This window comes from Schistocerca piceifrons, chromosome 10, assembly GCF_021461385.2.
Source record: "Schistocerca piceifrons isolate TAMUIC-IGC-003096 chromosome 10, iqSchPice1.1, whole genome shotgun sequence".
Lineage (NCBI taxonomy): Eukaryota > Metazoa > Arthropoda > Insecta > Orthoptera > Acrididae > Schistocerca > Schistocerca piceifrons.
In genome coordinates this window covers 65716546-65730751 of record NC_060147.1, presented here as the reverse complement: position 1 = coordinate 65730751, position 14206 = coordinate 65716546, and the positions used below count along the sequence as shown (strand labels likewise).

The 14206-nt window shown below is 40.6% G+C and overlaps 1 protein-coding gene across 1 annotated transcript in view; it reads left to right on the top strand.

The window, feature by feature from the left end:
* Positions 1-8003: 8003 nt before the first annotated feature.
* Positions 8004-14206, top strand: part of LOC124718699 (prostatic spermine-binding protein-like) — a 38216-nt gene continuing 32013 nt past the window's right edge. The window contains exon 1 of the mRNA XM_047244321.1: positions 8004-8015. Coding sequence (XP_047100277.1) covers positions 8004-8015 — 12 coding nt within the window. The remainder of the gene's footprint in view (positions 8016-14206) is intronic.

The window sequence follows — 14206 nt, the reverse complement described above, 5'->3', positions numbered from 1 at the left end:
AATCTTAGGATCCCGGGTTCGATTCTAGGTCAGGTCGAAGATTATCTTCGCTCAGGGGCTGGGGGGGCTGGGTATTTGTGTTGCTCTAATCATTTCATTTCACCTCCATCACAAAGACTCTCAAGTCTTCAAGTGGTGCCAAATAGAAAGGTATGCACGAGGATGCCAAACAACCACAGACGGGTAGTTCCTGGCAAATTAAAACTGTGTGCTGGGCCAAGACTCGAACTCGGGACATTTGCTTTTCGCGCGCAAGTGTTCTACTTTTCTTGTTACAGGGGGACCTACTGTTTACTGTGGACCTCCAAACCCGGCGCAACTCGGCGTCTCCTACCTGCCAAACTTCACAGCATTTCCACCGCGAAACTTTCGGCACTATCGCCTCGGTCCGCCACTGAAGTTTTAATGTGCCACTAAGTTTCATATAAGCGCGGACTCCGCTGTGGAGTGAAAAAGTCAATCCTAGATGGGGTCTCCCGGCCAATAGTGTCATTCGATAATTTCCTCCTCCTTAGCGTTAGTCGAATTTTGTGAAACTTGTTACAGAACATAGACTCAAACCTAGTACAAAAAGTTCACGTCAATTACTAATACGCCACAACCGGAACTTCCTTAATAACGCGAGCCGTCTCGATACTTTCGTTTCGAGACGACACCTATGAAGTGTAAATGTCATCGTGGCTATTACAGAATTGTTCTTACTTTCATATATATCGATAGGCACACATTTGAGAGGAAGCGATGTTAATCCGCGGTCTTTGGTTGTTTTGCTGCACCGTCTGTACCCGAGGGCGTTCACAGAGAGCATTATTAGGTAGCAGAAGTTGAACTGAATGGTCAGGAAATTTTTATGTGGAATTGAGTTGCAAAATACTGAGTAGAGATCTGCTGGAAATGAGTGAATGAGGCAATGATGAGAGTATTTTTGTATTTAGAAAAGAGTTTTGCGAAGAATTAATTGAAGATAAATCCGCAGCTTTGCGGACTTACGCGTGGTTAGAACTGTGACGTAAAATTAGCTGTCGTACCGAGAATTGGTTTACCTCATGGATTGCTCAAGCTAGACAAGTTAGTTCTCTCCCCCCCTCCCCCCCCTCCCACCGTTTACAGTGTCTAAAAAATAGAGATGACTTTGTGGAGGTAATCTTCTGAGCAACGTATATTTTTGAATAAACAATCAGTTACAATCGTTCCTAAAAGTAGTCTTTTTTTATTGTATGAAGTCAATATTGTTCATGATCTTGAAAGTGAAGGTATAAAGTAATTCTTACCGATAAAATTGTTTTATAAGAATCGTTTTTAGAACATTACTATCCCAGATTATTCCCATGCAAGAAATACTATGTTGCTAGACCCGCATTACGTGTGACCGTAACCACGTTTTTGAATACAACTTTTAGTTTAGCTTTTTTATTTAGTTTCACTGCGGCGCTGTTTGCTGTACCCCACTTCCGAGAAAAAATTTTTACTGTGACGAAGTAAAAAAATGGTTCAAATGGCTCTGAGCACTATGGGACTTAACATCTGTGGTCATCAGTCCCCTAGAACTTACAACTACTTAAACCTAACTAACGTAAGGACATCACACACATCCATGCCCAAGGCAGATTTCGAACCTGCGACCGTAGCAGTCGCGCGGTTCCGGACTGAAGCGCCTAGAACCGCTCGGCCACCGCGGCCGGCCATGGATGAACACGACGTATTATTCTTACTGGTCCTTTTTATGCAATCACTACTTCCTAAGTGATAAGTTACCCCTGAAAATTATTCTCTGAGTGGAAATATGAAAAAATAAATTGTCAGGAGGTTGATACGTTTGTTTCCAAGATAAGCACTTATTTGCCGCAACTAACCTCCAGTCTCGCCGTCCAGCCATCAGAAGCGCACGTAACCAAGTCTGTTACACAGCTGTCCCAAGCAGAGGCTCTTCACCACCAGTCTGCCGACTGGATGAAAATTCCGGAAGCGATAGAAATGACCACATCTGCCACATATAAAGAGACAGCTCAAAGCATCTACATACTGCGTATGTCGATACTACGAGGGTGATTTGAAAAGTTCTCGGATCGGAATAGGAAAAAACCACTTACATCACTGAAACTTTTATTTTTCAATGCAGTCTCCTTGTAGATTAATGCACTTGGTCCAACAATGTTCCGGGGCCTTGATCCCATCTCGAAAATGAATTTCCTCCAGGCCAGCAAAATCGTTGTCAAGTCTGGCTATCAATTCATCGTTTGAAGTGAATCTTCGTCCACCAAGAAAAATTTTCAGTTCTCGGAAGAGATGGAAGTCCGATGGAGCCATATCAGGCGAATAAGGCGGGTGTGGCAACAGGTCTGACTTTAGTTCTTGTCTCCGCATCCATCACGCAGATAATTTTTTTTTTCATTTTTAATTTTTCTGTTAAAATGCGATATATCCTTCCAGATGACATCTGGCAGGCGTAAACAATTTCACGCACTTTCAATCGGCGATTCTCCATGACCATTTTGTGCACTTTCGCAATGATTTCTGGAGTAGTGACACATCTTGTCCGACCACTGCGTGGATGATCATCTAAGCTCTCCCGACCAAATTTAAATTCATTTGTCCACTTGGCAACAGTTGAGTATGAAGGAGCAGAGTTCCCCAGCGCATTCTTCAAATGGTTCAAATGGCTCTGAGCATTATGGCATTTAACATCTGAGGTCATCAGTCCCCTAGACTTAGAACTACTTAAACCTAAGGACATCACACACATCCATGCCCGAGGCAGGATTCGAACGTGAAACCGTAGCGGTCGCGCGGTTCCAGACTGAAGGGCCTAGATGCACTCGGCTACACCGGCCGGCTTGTATTCTTCAAATCGGCATGAATATCCTTTGCTTTCATACCTTTCTTTACGAAGTAGTTAATCACTGCTCGAATCTCGAGTTTTTCCATCTTCACAAATCACTATGCGGGAACACCAACAGAGCCGCGTCACTGCCACAACTCTCTCCCAACAGCACTGACGTGGCACGTGTTTACAGGCAACAGTCCAATGAATATCATGCGAACAGCTCGTTGCGCTAGCGCTGATCTCTCGTGGTGATTCCGAGAACTTTTCAAACCACCTGTGTAGTATCTGCGAAGTATCAGCAAAGACAAGATCGCCAGCTACTGAAAGAAAGGTATTTAAAACTTTAAAGTAGCCGCTCAACTAGTAGCTTTCAACGCGAATAAATAAATTTTTAGTTCGACCAGTAAATCTGGTTTACCTATTCCTAACCCTTTTATGGTTAAAACTTATTTAGGACTTGTTTGAAAAATAAAAGGTCAAAAACCATTTACCTGCATGATAAAAAAATGAACTATCACTACCAAAGAAATTTTAAGCTGACTGATTTTGAAAATCGGTGAAGTGGGGTACATGTGTCCCACGAATGTAACTACATCCATGTATGCATGTGAACCTAGGATTTTCAGAGTCAGAATTTTAATTTTAGAATGACTTCATCAGGGTGGGCATTATTTACCATAAACCGCTTATTCTCCTAACAATAAGGAACACAAAAAATCAAACACTAGTTTTCAACATATTTCAAAATGGCTTTGACATACCACATACCAATGTTTTCTACACAGTATGAAGTTTTCTGGGGCATATACGTCCCACTGCATACAGATTATATTCAAACCATCAGAATTACTGAGGGGCTTAGTAATGTTCCAAAACAATGGCTCTGATGTATAAGAGATACAGTCAATTACTTCAGACATTCTTAGCATGAAAAAGTTGATAGTTAGAACCGATTTTCGTTAAACAGGCACACCGTCCCACATATAAACACATGCTGCCATATTTGATCGTTCTCTACCATTTATATATTTCCCCCCCCCCCCCCCCCCATGGTGCGGAGATTTTTTTCTGCAGCTTTCGAAAGCATCTCGCTACATGCTAGCACTGTAAAGATATAAAGTAAAGATATCCCAATGCACAGACCTGCAGACGTATGTGTCTCATCAACCGCGAACGGGTTACGTGCAGCATGAGTAAGAGTTAGTCTCAGTTCGTGTTTTACAGGGTCTGTTATCGAACAGACAGACAGACAGATACACTGTATATACTGACTTCTCTCTGTTGTTTGTTGTATGGCGGAGCAAACATCGAAAAGTTCCAAATTGCAAATTCCACAACAAAATTACGAAGTCTGCAAAGAAATTTTCGTTTTGACACATAATTCCAAATGCACAAACCCATATCAGTGTCAGATGCCCAGTTAACACCTTCAGCTGTCATTTCCAGGACGTCCGTCCATTTCCCAGGATATCATCCTCTGGAGCACTGTTGGGTAATCCACTCCAAGGTTGTTGCACTGCTCCACAGCCACGTCGAGGACTATTGGCGATGTCGCGTTTGTCCAAGGTAGCGCTTATTCCAGCAGTGCACCTTCGGTTACTGTTCAGGCCCCCGCAGAGCGCCTGGTAGCTGCACCTTTTAACAGCATGTAACAATCGTTTAAGCTATTTTAATTCTATCTCTGCAACTACAAGAAAATACATGCTTTTATCACCAAACGCGTTTCGTTTCTTTGAAATAGAACATCGTCAGTGGCCTGTAATGAAACTGGCTTGCTTTCTAGGTCGAAAAACGGTTCATTATAAAAGATGCTGATTTCAGTTGTGGAAATGCTTTAGGTTAGTGCCTAAGTTCGTCGTGTTTTTGTTTTGCATGTTTGTATTCCAGATGCAAAATGGTTCAAATGGCTCTGAGCACTATGGGACTCAACTGCTGTGGTTATCAGTCCCCTAGAACTTAGAACTACTTAAACCTAACGAACCTAAGGACATCACACACATCCATGTCCGAGGCAGGATTCGAACCTGCGACCGTAGCAGTCGCACGGTTCCGGACTGCACGCCTAGAACCGCGATTCCAGATGCTATGGGTTTATTTGTCGATTGCCATTTTTTACTTGTAGTTCGCTGTTGCTGTTTAGGTGTACATATTGTCATTGTGTCGTTTGAAGACAGTGAGTGGAGCTGTGGGCGCTAGAAAATGGAATGCCAAGTGGAGAAATTGGAATGTTTCCGACACATTCTTCTGTTTAAGATCTCTTGAGGGGTGACAGCAGAGCGGGCAGCCAGGAACGTTTGCGTCGTCTATGGAGGGTAATGCCACTGGACAGAGCACGGCAAGACGATGGTTTTCTCGTTATAGGGAAGATCGTTTCGACATTAGTAACCATCAACGTTCAGGAAGACTTACGGGGTTTGAGGAAGATCGTTTAAACGCATTAATCCACCACGAACCACGTCACTGTCCTCGAGAACTGGCAGAAGTGATGATGACCTGTGGTCATTCCAACATCGTGCGATATTTGCACACAAAGCGGAAGGTTCAAAAACCGGGTGTACGGGTACCCTATGCTCTGATACAAAATCACAAAAATCAGTGGGTGGCCACATATACATCTCCTTTTGCTCGTAATCACATGGCTCGTGAACAATTCCAACCATTCCTACCCTGTATCGTTACTGGCGAGGAAAAATTGTATGAGTATGCCCACTTAAGGAACAGAAAGAAATGGTTAAATCCAAACAAAGCATCGACTCCCCGTAGAAAGACCTGTGCGCATCCACAAAAAATAATGTTATGCATCTGATGGAAAAGCGACTGTGAGGTGTACTACGAATTGCTTCCTCAAGATGTAACCATCATTGCTGACGTTTATTATCAACATACGAGACGTCTTGCAGACTTAGTTCTAGAACAACTACCAGGAGGAGTGAATGAAGTGATGCTACGCCATGATAACACCCGCTCGCATTCTGCTAGATTGACAAAAATAGATGGGTTTGGAAGTCATTCCGCACCCCCCCTTCCCCCCCCCCCCCCCCCCCCCGCCACCGTTATTGAAATTATCTTGTGATATTGCACCATCAGATTTTAACCTTTGTGTTCTCTGTCGAACAACCCGTGATTTCTACAGTCACAGAATCGAAAACTTAACCCCAGCGTAGCCAGACTCTCGTAAACAGTGAAGGAGAATATATTTTTGGAAACCAAGTTCGCTGTTATGTGTATATGTGAATGTATTAAACTTATGGAAAAACGCTACGAACATATTCGCCAATCAGTATACTATGTGATCAAAAGTATCCCGACACCCCCAAAAACATACTTTTTCATATTAGGTGCACTGTGCTGCCACCTACTGCCAGGTGCTCCATATCAGCGACCTCAGTAGTCATTAGACATTGTGAGAGAGCAGAATGGGGCGCTCCGCGGACTTCGAACGTGGTCACGTGAATGTGTGTCACTTGTGTCATACGTGTGTATACGAGATTTCCACACTCTTAAACATTCCTAGGTCCACTGTTTCTGACGTGGTTATGAAGTGGAAACGTGGAGGGACACGTACAGCACAAAAGCGTACAGGCCGACCTCGTCCGTTGACTGACAGAGACCGCCGACAGTTGAAGAGGGTCGTAACGTGTGATAGGCAGACGTGTAAGAAGCGTTAACATTGGACAGTTAAACAGTGGAAATACGTTGTGTGGAGGGATGAATCACGGTACACAATGTGACGATCTGATGACAGGGTGTGGGTATGACGAATTCCCGGTGAACGTCATCTACGGGAGTGTGTAGCGCCAACAGTAAAAAATTCGGAGGCGATGGCGTTATACTGTGGTCGTGTTTTGAATGGAGGGGGCTTCCTTGAAAATTTAAGCTGATTCTTACGTTATATTGTTGATTGCATTTACTTATACTTACGGTTTGACTTTTTTATTTCATAAACATTTTATTTTTATCTGTTATTACTTTTATGTTGTAACTTCGCGTGCTGACACGTTCCATGACCTGGGAGATTTGCTCCTCAGTTTGGTCCTACGGAACTTGACGTGTAAATAAAGATAAACAAATAGACAAAGTAACATTGGTTCATATTTCTTCATCAGAGGATAATATTTGTAAGTCAAGTTATCTTGAATATTTTTTTGAACATCGCTAGGTATGTCAGAGTAGTGAGATTTGGCATTGAGCAGACTCATTGGCAGCAGCAGTACTCAATGACAACTCATCCAATTACATATTAAGTGCTGCCTTGCACAGCCGTGAGCACAATTAATGGGTCTCTCATTTGCTATGTATTATCGTCGACATCAGTAAGCTAACATATATTTATATTTTTGCAGACAAGTGAACAGCTGTATGTTTCATGACCATGCCAGTGGATAAGGTAGAGAAGGAAAATACCATAAAGAGAAAATGAAAAGAGGCAATAAATGCTTTTAAGATTTCTTAAGTTTGCAGTGGTGGATGTAAATACAAAATTCTAAACTTATACAGATAACTTCATTATTTATGGCAGCGCCAAAAAAATGTTCAAATGTGTGTGAAATCTTATGGGACTTAACTGCTAAGGTCATCAGTCCCTAAGCTTACACACTACTTACCCTAAATTACCCTAAGGACAAACACACACACCCATGCCCAAGGGAGGACTCGCCCGCATCTCGTGGTCGTGCGGCAGCGTTCTCGCTTCCCATGCCCGGGTTCCCGGATTCGATTCCCGGCGGGGTCAGGGATTTTCTCTGCCTCGTGATGGCTGGGTGTTGTGTGCTGTCCTTAGGTTAGTTAGGTTTACGTAGTTCTAAGTTCTAGGGGACTGATGACCATAGCTGTTAAGTCCCATAGTGCTCAGAGCCATTCAAGGGAGGACTCGAACCTCCGCCGGAACCAGCCGTACAGTCCGTGACTGCAGCGCCTTCAGACCGCTCGGCTAATCCCGTGCGGCTATGGCAGCGCCATCAGTACAAGTGAGTAGTTATTGTGTTCATAGTTCATTACCGGGGGAGTGATGACCATAGTTAAGTCCCAGAGTGCTCAGAGCCAGTTCAGTACCTGACAGCATGGTACATAGAGTATGTTTTAGACTCATAGTTGAGCTATTCTAATAGTAAGCTAGTGATACATACATTTTCTGGTAGTGACTGTCCGCGATACTGTAGTGGTTACATTCAGAATAACAATGGCTGTGCCAGTAAGTAGACTTGAAAATTTTGTGTATACAGGCAGTAATTTTAGTAAACAGTCCATGAAGATTGACAGTAATAAATGATAAATACATAGTTCACAATTAATCAGTCTATATGCTGTGAGAGCCCATAAGGAAGATCAGTATAGCACAACATCTCTACAGCACATGAGATTTGAAAATGGTAGTTGTTGCAAATATTGACTATACATAAATAATATATCTCGTACAGAGAAGTGAAAATAAATTAATAATAGCAGATGCAAGAAATGCGCATAACTATTGGGGAAAATGGGAATAATGCAAAGGAAAGTGCACTTTCGCTGCAAAAGAAAGTCATTATCGTCCATAGTTGTCAAATTGGTCAGTCAGAATAGAGCAAGATGAAATGTGTTATCACAAGACTATTTTAAGCAAAGAAATGAAAACGTAAAGGAAATCAGAATGACTTAACTATTAGAATCATATAGTACAAACATAGATTACAAAGCATACAAAAGAAAAAATGTTGAGTGAAGAGAAACTGCTCATTGTACCTGTAAAGCATGAGGGAATTATAATGCTGGAATTGTTCTCATTACAACAGTGTGACAATGCGTCATCAGTTTTCTTTACCTCATCATTCACATATAATCATTATTGTCAATAGTAGAACATCATTGTCTCTTCACTACTATCACTTCATAAAATACTACAACTATCAAATTGAAACTTACATCTAGTATACATAAAAAATCGTTAGTGCATGTCATTCTTGATATTGCTATAAAGAATTGGTTAGTGGAAACATTGAGTGAGTCTGTAGTATACGGATATTACCCTTAAATGTATATTTTGTCGTTTCCTGTAAAACCTGCAAGAAAAAATTTAGTTTATGTAAAGGATGACCTTCGTTACACTTGTCTCGCTCATTGTCCATTAACGTATTACATATCCTCGATGCTTCAAAATGTATCTTTGTTTACTTCTTTTTATTTCACTTTACATGGTAACAACTTGTTCTGAAACAGTGAATAAGCACAATGAGTAAACAGTAATGACGATAGACAGTAAGCATGAGAAATCTTGTCTCTACCTTAACATACAAACATAATAGTGCCTGAAATGGTACTAAGCTACAGAAAAAAATGCATAGTGCATAGTGGAAATAAAAGTGGCAAAACAAGAGAAAAATGTAAAAAGAATTATTACGTCACGCTGTGACAGTGTAGTATCAAATATCGTCTGAAGCAGGAAAGAAAATGGTTTCATTCAGTGAAATGTTTTACGTTACTGATATGATGGTTCCCTCGTGACTTTTCCGTACGCGAAGTTTCTACGTGAACAACATCGATGCGGAAAATGTCTTATTCTGTACGGACTACTCCACATCAACTCAAACTTGTTGCACCTATTTTTTGCGTTGTTGGAAAGATGATTAAGTTCTAATACTTTTAGACCGATTTCAAATTCGCGGAGATGACTTACCTGTTTCTGTTGTTCTTTCTTCATTCAGCTGCACGCTTAATGATGTTGACTGCAGTGCCGATTACTTCATGGTGACGTAGTTGTCATGAAGCAGGAAAAGCTACTAATTCCTTAATTTTGTTCGGCGGTTCAACGTTCTTTAATACCATGTACGAAGATAACAATGTAGAATTATTGGGAATGGAGTCAATAATTTCTTGAATTGTGGAGCTATATTTATCACAATCAGTGTGTTTCTTATGACGGTATAGACGACAAAGGTTACCAATTTCTTTCTTAATGCTTTGAGATGGGTTTCTTAAAGCATCGAAACTGGATATGTATATAGGTGTAATCTTCCTATCTATCAGAGTACGTGTCCATTTATCTGATCTGAATTGTGGTCCATTATCAGAAATAACTTCTTGTACATGACCAACAGTCGGTAAGAAATGTTTTGTAAAAGCCGCTGAAACATTTTTTGCTGTAGCCTTACAGAACGGTGAGAATGTTACAGATTTGGAAGTGAATTCTGCTGCAACGAAAAATGTAATAAAATCCTGTTTCGCTTGTGGGAATTGGTCAATAGATATCCACGGTGGCCATGTGACATAATTTAATTGGTATAATGAGATATAAGGGAGCGAGATAAGAAGTCGTCGATGATTTCGCTTGCTGACAAAGTTTGCACGTTGCTAGTACACGTCGTATACGTTTTCCCATATTTGCAAAGTAACAACCCTTTCTGAGAATAAGGAAGGACTTTCGTGAATCCTACTGTGCGTAACTTCAGTGTGTGTACGAAATTAGTTTGTTGACTAATCATCTGGTGTACATAAGACCCAATTGTCGTTGTGTGGATGTGTACGTTGAAAGAGAATATTGCTACATACTAAGTAGTGAAGTCTGATTGTTGAATTGGTCTCGTCATGCCACAGCTGCTTAATATATTTCCAGAACAGTCCTTATCCTGTTCTTTGGAAATGTCTTTAAGAGATGACGAAGTAGAGTTTTCAAACGCAACTCGCTGTATGTGCAAAATACTGTAACTAGTTTGGCAAAAATTGTAGCAATGTCTTGTTATCTGTTAGTAAGAGAACGGGATAAAGCATGCGCTACCAAGTTGTGAGGACCGGGTATGTGGATTACAGCAAAGTCAAATTCTTGTAAATATAACTTCCATCGTCCAAGGCGGTAGTCACAAAATTTTGCGGGAAGCAGAAATTGAATAGCACAATGGTCATTATAAGCAGTGGTACGTCTTCCATACTAAAAGTGTCTAAATTTAGTAAAGGCCCAAAAGACAGATAAGGTTTTCAAATCTGTAATCGAATAGTGGCGTTCTGCATCAGACAGAATGCGGCTCGCAAACGCAATTCTTTTTATCACAATGATGCTATCTTCTTCTATCTCTTGGAAAAAGCATACGCCGAGGGCTGTTGGAACTGTCAGTGGTGATCGAAAATTTCTTCGTGGGATCAGGGTGTGATAGTATCGGTGCATTCAAGACTGCATGTTTAAGGCTCAAGAATTCAGAAAGAGCATGTTCATCCCATGTCCAGATAGCGTTTCTGCCTGTTAATTGACAATCTCGGTGTATCCAGTGCAGAATCATGAATGAAGCGACGAAAAAAGTTGATCAGTCCTACAAAGCTACGAAACGGCTTTCTTGGAGTAGGATTCGTAATATCTCTAATTTCTTGAAGCTTTCCTGGATTAGGCGCCGTGCCTTCGGCAGAAATGATATGGCCTACAAATTTAATACAGTCTTCACCAAAGTGGGATTTACTCACATTAACTGTGAGGCTTTGCTGGAGAAATATCTGAAGTAAAGCTTTAAGAGTATTGTTATGGTCATACCAAGTGGTTTCCGCAATTAAAATGTCATCAACATACGTTGTTATTCTGTCTTTCAGTTCAGCTGGTATTACTGTGTTTATATCTCGTATGAATGCAGCAGAAGATAATGTCAAACCAAATGGTAATTTTCTAAATTAATAGCAACTGCCAAAACAGAAATGCCGTGTATTTTCTACAGTTGGAGTGAAGTTCAATCTGCAAAAAACCAGATATCAGATCTGGTGTTGATTAAACAGATGTACCATGAAAGTTCTGCAACAGTTCGTCTTAAGTCTGGTCGATCACTTTCCGTTACCATAATGCCGTTGATCTGGCGTGAATCGAGAACAAGGCGAAATAATCCATCTTTTCTAATAACAATGTGTAGTGTAATAACAGCTCGTTATATATAATTCCTTGGTCAAGCATGGCTCGAAGTTCCTATTTGACCTGTTCTCTATAAATGAATTGCATGGAATAATGTTAGATTTGAAACAACGGTGAGGTCTGACTTGAAATTCATGTAAGAAACCTGTCATAGTACAGGGAATGTTATCAATGACACGTGAATGTTGTAGTAAGATATCATGTAATTGTCGCCGTTCGTCATTAGTCGTTGCTTGGCTTTCGCTGAGCTTGTTGGTAATTGTTTCTTCAACGTCGTATTCCATATTGTCTGGTACATTAGCGCAATGAAAATAAGTTTCAGTGTAAAAGTATGTATGAAGATGCATATTTTTGGTAACATAAATACCTTCAATTTTATTGACGGTTTGTTCCTCAGATGATAAAGATGGCTGAAATTGCAAAGCAACCTGGTGGTTATTTTCATTTAATACGAGGTGCGAGTTTTTGAAAGCCAGAGTAGCTTTATGTTCTTACGGTGGTGAGTAAGGGAACAATCCAAAGATCAGAATAAAATGCGTAACCATGTAGAGAGAAATCTAAATGTGTTTGAAGTTTTACGTCAACGCCTTTGCTAGGAGCTGCGTCACGTTCTGTTGATTTGCTCACTAGAAAAGTCGGACAGGAACTATTGTAGTTACACTTATTAAATGTAGCGTCACTTATCACAGTAACAGGCGAAACAATCTATCACAACAATAAATTTATGTGTACCTATTTGTTCTCCAATGATGGGGTGTGAAGTTGTCTTCTTAGTTCGATTCTTGTAAAAGCGTTTCTCTAATGTCGTAGAAAGTGATTACATTACCAGTTACTGTTTCGTGAAGTTCTAATAGCTGATCGTCGTTGCAGGCTAAACCAACGGTGCTGTCCTATAGTCATGTGGTATTCGGAATTTGATCACTTGTCGAAGCTTGTTGTGATATCTCAATAATTTGTACAGTTCTGCTATTGTGGTCATTAGAGTTTTGAGGTGGGTGTAAACGTGCGTCAGGTTCATTCAGAATAAGTGGAGGTTGTTGCTGAAATGGTCCGTGATTCTGGAAAAAAACTGTTATTGCCATAATTATGTTGAAAATTCTGAGCGTGAGCTCTTCGTTTGTTGCTGTAATTATTCTGATACGGAACATTTCGGCTGAAATGCGATGTCTGATTTACTGTACACGAAATTATTACGTTTTTGTTGTCGAGCTAACAGGGAGACTCGTAATGAGGCCCGCAGTTCAGAGATGTATAGCTGTATTAATGCTGATTGACTATATGGCTCGGTAAGAGCTGATTTTGTTGAACCATATGTTCAAAAAATTGTTTAACGGTCGGGAAGATAGAATTTTCAAAGGACGCTAAACTGATAAACTGATTTTTAATTCCTCATTGTGTAGTTTCCCACCAATAAGCTGACAAAAAAGCGTTTTTAAATTCTAATGAATAGCATTGTCTTGCAATGGTGCGCATCCTGGTAGCGGGCTCGCTCTCCAAAAAACTGCAAATGAATTCTAATTTATGGGTAGTAGGCCGGTTAGGTGGTAATGATAGTGAAAACTGTTGTACTCAGTATGAGGGATGGAGGTCTGTTTTGCTATTGCGGAATACATTGAACTTATCGACTGACAAAAAATACTTATAATCGAAACGATCGTGTCGGAAATTTTGTGTTGCTTGAGTACTGGTAAAAAAGGTGTTTTGCGGACGATGTTCTCCGCCGAATTCTCTCACACGTTGTAATCTGCCAAAATTGTGCTTTATTGCTGTAGTGTCAAATTGTTCTGCCTGATTATATTGGAGGTTACTATGTACTTGACTGTATGATCTCTGATCTATAAAGTGGCAATTTCGTGTTGCAAAGTTAACTGTATGATTCAGTGCACTACTACGTGAGTTCAGCTCATTAATAGCAATGTTCATAGACTGAAATTGTTCAGACTGAATGAAAGGAGAAGGCAATGTGTCTTCAGATTTAGTATCGGTATTACATTCTAAAATTTCTACTCTGCTCGAAAGGTCAAGTTTTTCTGTAAGTGATGAAATTTGAGCAGTCTTGTTGGTGTCATTTTCGTCGGTCTGATTCTGCAGTTTCTTTGCACACTTATTTTGCGTGTGTCCGATTTGATTACGGTAGCGTCAGTATCACGTTCTAATTGTTTAAGTCTAATTGTTGCAGTTTGTATTGTCTGCTTTGTGTTTTTTGAGTTGTTGACTCAAACGAGTTTCTACTTGTGTTTTTTGCTCTGTAAAATCGCTTTAAAGTTCGGTGTTCGTGTCTTATCACGGAATAGTGCTGCAGCAGTTGTCTTGTATTTTTCTACGTGAGCTATAACATTTTTGCTGATTTATGCTGTTCGTGGGAGAGACTTTGGCGTATCTGTCCGATCTTTTGGTTTTTTTGGTTAATGGTCTCATTTTGCGCTTGGATGGCAAGTGTAGCGTGCCCTTGTAATCGATTACACGTCTCTATGTGCTGACTGAGGCGTTCATTAAGTCGCGTTTCTAGTTGCTCAAAACAATCG